Here is a 5,390-nt window from a genome sequence, read left to right as displayed (position 1 = left end):
TCTTCTTTCCTTGTCTTTCTTTCCCTCTTTTCCTCCATTCCTTTTTTCTTTCCCTCTTTCTCTTTCTTTCTTTCTTTCTTTCTTTCTTTCTTTCTTTCTTTCTTTCTTTCTTTCTTTCTTTCTTTCTTTCTTTCTTTCTTTCTTTCTTTACAGATCTGCCCCCCCCCAATAGCTAGCAATCAAAAAGAGTCCAGTGGCACCTTTAAGACCAAGGTTTATTCAGGTACAAGCTCTCCCTACTCTGTGAGGGCAGATCTGTGACCACACTTCTGGTAACATGGGGATGTGGCCTAATATGTAAATGAGATGCATTGTCAGGGGTGTGGCCTAATATGCTAATGAGTTTCTGTTGTTGGGTGTGGCCTTTTAGGCTAATGATTTCCTGCTGGGCTTTTTCTACAAAAAGAGCCCTGACAGCAACCTGTAGGCATTTGCTAGACTCCCTGAAGTTGACCACTGATCCATCAGTAAGCCTTTTTCCTTTTCTTCTTGGGTTTAATTATTTCTTTAAAAATATGGCTTTGTGGGGCGATCTGCGTTGCCTGTCCTAGGCACAGTCCCCGACATCTCCAGCTAAAAGGATCAGATAGCAGATGATGCGAAAGACCTCTACCTTAGTCCTTGGAGAGCCACTGTCAGTCAGAGTATCCAGTACTAATTTTGATGGAGCAGTGGTCTGACACACTACAAGTTATCAGCTTCACAGGGAGACCAAAAGGATAGAAATTGGAAATCAGCTGTGAGGCTTTTGGGAGCTATTTCATGGATAAAATCCTGTCAATCCGCCAAAACATGCCAGCCACCGTTGATAAGAGTATGTGAACAGGAGGCCCCTTGGCCGTCGTCCAGTCCAATATTAGACCAGTTCAGCCAACTTTCCCAGGACGAGGTTGACAGGATCCTGGAGTGTGTGAAGCCCACCACTTGCATCCTTGACCCGTGTCCATCGTGGCTGGTGAAAGCTGGAAGCGATGAAATACAGATACCCTGGGAGAGATCATCAACTTGTCCCTTAGTTCAGGGATCTTCCCAGGGTTGTTAAAGGAGGCAGTGGTGAGGCCGTTCTTGAAAAAAACATCCTTGGATCCTACCAACCCAGCCAACTACTGCCCTGTGTCAAACCTTTCGTTCCTGGGTAAGGTAGTTGAGAGAGTGGTAGCAGAGCAGCTCCAGGCTTTCCTGATGACTGTTCTGCCCTGAACCCTTTCCACTCCAGCTTCCACCTTGGCTACGGGATGGAGACCATGGTGGTTACCCTCACAGATGACCTCTGCAGACACCTGGATTGGGGCGGGTCAGCGCTGCTGTTATTACTCGATTATCCTCACTGATGTGAGGATAAGAGGGACCGCTTTACAGTGGCTAGTCTCCTTTCTCCATGGTCAGGGACAGCAGAGAGTGGCACTTGAGGAGATGGTCTCACTGCACCACCCATTGGTGCGTGGTGTCCCTCAAAGCAAAGTCTCTAGAAGTCCAAATCATGTCTATTCTTGAAAAAGATCTATTTCTTTCTGAGAAATAATGTTACTCTCTTGAGCTACCGTTTTTCTGTTAAAGTAGTCTTCTGTTGCACAGTTATTCCATTTAATGCTGTTAATGCAGTTCTAGATCAAAAACCATCTGCAGCATAAGAAAATCAGGGTAGCCCGAGATCTTTCACTATTTGTTGCTTGATTGTTGGCTAGAAGAATAAACACCTGGTACAGTGAAATTGTATTGGGGTTTTCTTTCTTAGCTGAAAACATAACGAGATTTGATTTGTAGGGGAAACAAACAGATCTGTCAGTTCATGTCCTCTAATGTAGTTGAATCTTCTTGAAAGATTATTCCAGTCCCAAAGTAGTATATTAGCCCATAACTTTAAAATTGGGTAGTGTTGACTTGGGCAAATATTCATTGATTTTTCTCCCTGTAAATCATTTTATTTAATGGGTATTTTCATTTTTATCCATATTTTCATCAATCTACAGTTTAAAAACAATATGTTGGCCACAGGCTACATTAAATCTCATCATCCTTACTCTTTGAAGAAATACAGAGTGCAGAGTAGCCAATCAGAATTGTATGCTTGGACATGTTGACCTACTTGACAGAACGCAATACTGTTTCCTTGGTTTCTTATCCACATATCTCTCTGAACCCAAAGTTTAAAGGTGTAATTATAGCACGTTCAAAGCCCAACCTGCACAAAGAGTGATTTGGGTTTTTTTGTTTCTGTTTTGGGGGGAGGCCATGATGTAAAAGCCACTTCTCCAGAAGAAGTGCTTGAGATGATTCACAGCAATATCATTAAAAAGAACAATTACATTATAACAGTAACAAACTTATTTAGCAGTAAAACAAATCACCCTAGTAGCAATATAGCAGCTAACAGTACATCAGCATAAGAATCCTGCACAGTCCATAAAAACACAATCAAAATTGTCATCTGGAGGAAAGGTAAAATAGTGCAAGACATAGATGTTCATACTAACATGCTGAAATAGCCAAATGGAAGTTGAGGTTTACAAGATTTTGCATGGGACAGAGCAGGTAGAGAAAGAAGTACTTTTCTCCCTTTCTCACAATACAAGAACTCATTAGCACTCAATGAAATCGCTGAGCGGTCTGGTTAGAATGGATAAAAGGGAAGTACTTTTTCACCCAAAGAGTGATTAACACATGGGATTCACTGCCACAGGAGGTGGTGGCAACTACAAGCATGGACGGCTTCAAGAGGGAATTGGATAAACATACGGAGCAGAGGTCCATCAGTGGCTATTAGCCACAAGGTATAGATAGGGACTCTGGGTCTGGAGCAAGTGATACTCTGTATTCTTGGTGCTTGGGGGGGGGGCAACACTAGGAGTGTCCTGCCCCCACTGGTGGATCTCCTGATGGCACCTGGTATTTTTGGCCACTGCGTGACAGAGTGTTGGACTGGATGGGCCATTGGCCTGATCCAGCATTGGCTTCTCTTAGGTTCTTATGTTATGTACCCTGGTCCCAAACGATGCAGGTCTTCAAAGGAAAGGACCAGCATGCCAATGTTGTATAGTGGTTTAAGTGTTGAACGAGGTCCTGGGGAACCCAGGTTCAGATTTTCACTCTACAGTGGAAACTTGGTGGATGACCTTGGGTCAGTCACTCGCTCTCACCCTGGTTTATCTCTCAGTCACTGGGGAGAAAAGTGGGGTACAGATAGCTAAAATATTTTGGGACTGTTCTGGGAAGCAGATAGAAGTCAAAGCAGATTTCAATACAAGAGACAGATAATCCTAATCTCCAACTGCATTCTCACTGTCAGATTTTGAACTAATTTAAGCTTCTGGACAGTCTTCAGTGATAACTTTACTTACAGTGTACTTAAGTAATCTTACCTGGATATAATCATGGATTAAAATGGCCAAAACATGTTCATCCAAGGATATTTATTGGAAGTAAGTTCTAGACTAATGAAGGAAAGTAATAGCAGTACTCAGTACACAGCTAATGTACAGAAGTTGCTGACCCAAGGTATGGTGAAGGTTTTTGAAAGAATTAGATATGTAGATGATAGGCCCTGAATTGCCATTAAATTGTCTTAGCTCAATAGAACTTCTGTGTATAGAGAGATCTGGATGCCAGGTACTGGGGACAGCAGGCAGTCTGTTTCATGCCTTGCTTGCATATCTCCCGATAGGATCTGGCCAGTTGCTTCTGAAACAGAAATAACACTGTAGGTAGACCTTGGTTTACTTCAGCACAGAAATTCTTAAGTTCCTTTAAACTGTCATTGCAATATAGAATGTTTGGTTGTTTTTTTTCCTTATTGCATATGCAGGTGATAAACATGGATGGTACCATGAGAAAAACGCTCATAGAAGATAAGCTTCCACATATATTTGGGTTTACTTTGCTTGGCGACTACATCTATTGGACAGACTGGCAGAGGCGAAGCATTGAAAGAGTTCATAAAATCCGAGCAAGCAGGGACATCATCATTGATCAGTTGCCAGACTTGATGGGCCTTAAAGCAGCAAGTGTCACCAAAGCAGCTGGTAAGCAAAAGGGAACATGAAAGCAATAGGGTTGCCAGGTCTGGGTTGGAAAATACCTGGGGACTTTGGGGGTGGATCCGAGAGAGTGCGGGGTTTGGGGAGGGGAGGGGCCTCAGCATGGTACAATGCCATAGAGTCCACCCTTCAAAGCAGCCATTTTCTCCAGAGAGCCAGTTTGGTGTAGTGGTTAAGTGCGCGGACTCTAATCTGGGAGAACCGGGTTTGATTCCCCACTCCTCCACTTGTACCTGCTGATGTGACCTTGGGTCAGTCACAAGCTCTGGCACAGCTGTCCTTGAAAAAGAGCAGTTTGTGTCAGAGTTCTCTCAGCCCCACCCCCCTCACGGGGTGTCTGTTGTGGGGAGGGGAAGGGAAAGGAGTTTGTAAGCCGCTCTGAGACTGCAAGTGAAGGGCAGGGTATAAATCCAATCTCTTCTTCTTCTTCTTCTTCTTCTTCTCCAGGGGAGCTGATCTCTGTCAGCTGGAGATCAGTTGTAAAAGCAGGAGATCTCCAGGCCCCACCTGGAGGCTGGCAACCCTAGAAATTGATTTGCAACATTTCAAAACTGTTTTCATTACAAAGTGATAGTGTCTACCCTTCTTACTGAAAAAGATCCTGAATGTTTAGCAGGCTGTTAAATGGAAAAATCACAGCTAAATTTGTCATACTGGAAAGTGCCAAGAGAATCACCAACTATCCAAATTGTTCTTTTCTGAATTGTGGCTTAAAACTGGTGCCTGTGAGGAATTCTAAAGGGGGAGGGGGAGTAGGTCGAATGTGGTAGTTAGGGTTTGTTTTGAAAAATGAGATTTAAGCTCTGGTTATGTATTCTGAACCTTGACTATCAAAGTACCAGATTTAGAGCATGTTGTTTTCATTCCTCTTCATTTTTGGTATTTCGTCTCCCAAAAAAATCTTCCATCATATGCATATCTATCAGTATGTGATAACCTTCTGTCTGACTAGGTTAGATGCTAATCCTTCTGAGGTTTGCCAGGGTAGATTTATGAATATCCTGTAATCTTCTTCGTGGTCTCTGTGCATCACACCTCTGGGATATAGTGCGCCTGCGCCGACCCCGATCGGTAACATAGAAAGCGAAAGGGATTTTTGGGCCCTCTCCCCAGTCACGCGCCGGGCTCCACTGCGCATGACTAAGGGAGGGGCACCAGGGCTCTTTTTGTAGAAAAAGCCCAGCAGGAACTCATTAGCATAAAGGCCACACCCAACAGCAAAACTCATTAGCACATTAGGCTACACCCCCATGTTACCAGAACTTATGTAACACCCCCATGTTACCGGACTTATGTTCTGAGGTAAAACATGAGTATTTTGTTGTGCATTTTTCAAATGAGAAGGAAGCATGATTT

The 5,390-nt window shown here is 43.5% G+C and overlaps 1 protein-coding gene across 1 annotated transcript in view; it reads left to right on the top strand.

The window, feature by feature from the left end:
- The window catches only part of LRP5 (LDL receptor related protein 5), a gene marked incomplete at its 5' end in the record, with an annotated part of 120,917 nt that overhangs the window by 51,374 nt on the left and 64,153 nt on the right, over nt 1-5,390 (top strand). Inside the window, one exon of the mRNA XM_015406923.1 lies at nt 3,803-4,019. Coding sequence (XP_015262409.1) covers nt 3,803-4,019 — 217 coding nt within the window. The remainder of the gene's footprint in view (nt 1-3,802; nt 4,020-5,390) is intronic.

This window comes from Gekko japonicus, unplaced genomic scaffold (assembly GCF_001447785.1).
Source record: "Gekko japonicus isolate JY-2015 unplaced genomic scaffold, Gekko_japonicus_V1.1 scaffold1331, whole genome shotgun sequence".
NCBI classification, from domain to species: domain Eukaryota; kingdom Metazoa; phylum Chordata; class Lepidosauria; order Squamata; family Gekkonidae; genus Gekko; species Gekko japonicus.
The sequence above is the reverse complement of the archived record's forward strand: the minus strand, read 5'-3'. Positions and strand labels throughout refer to the sequence as shown.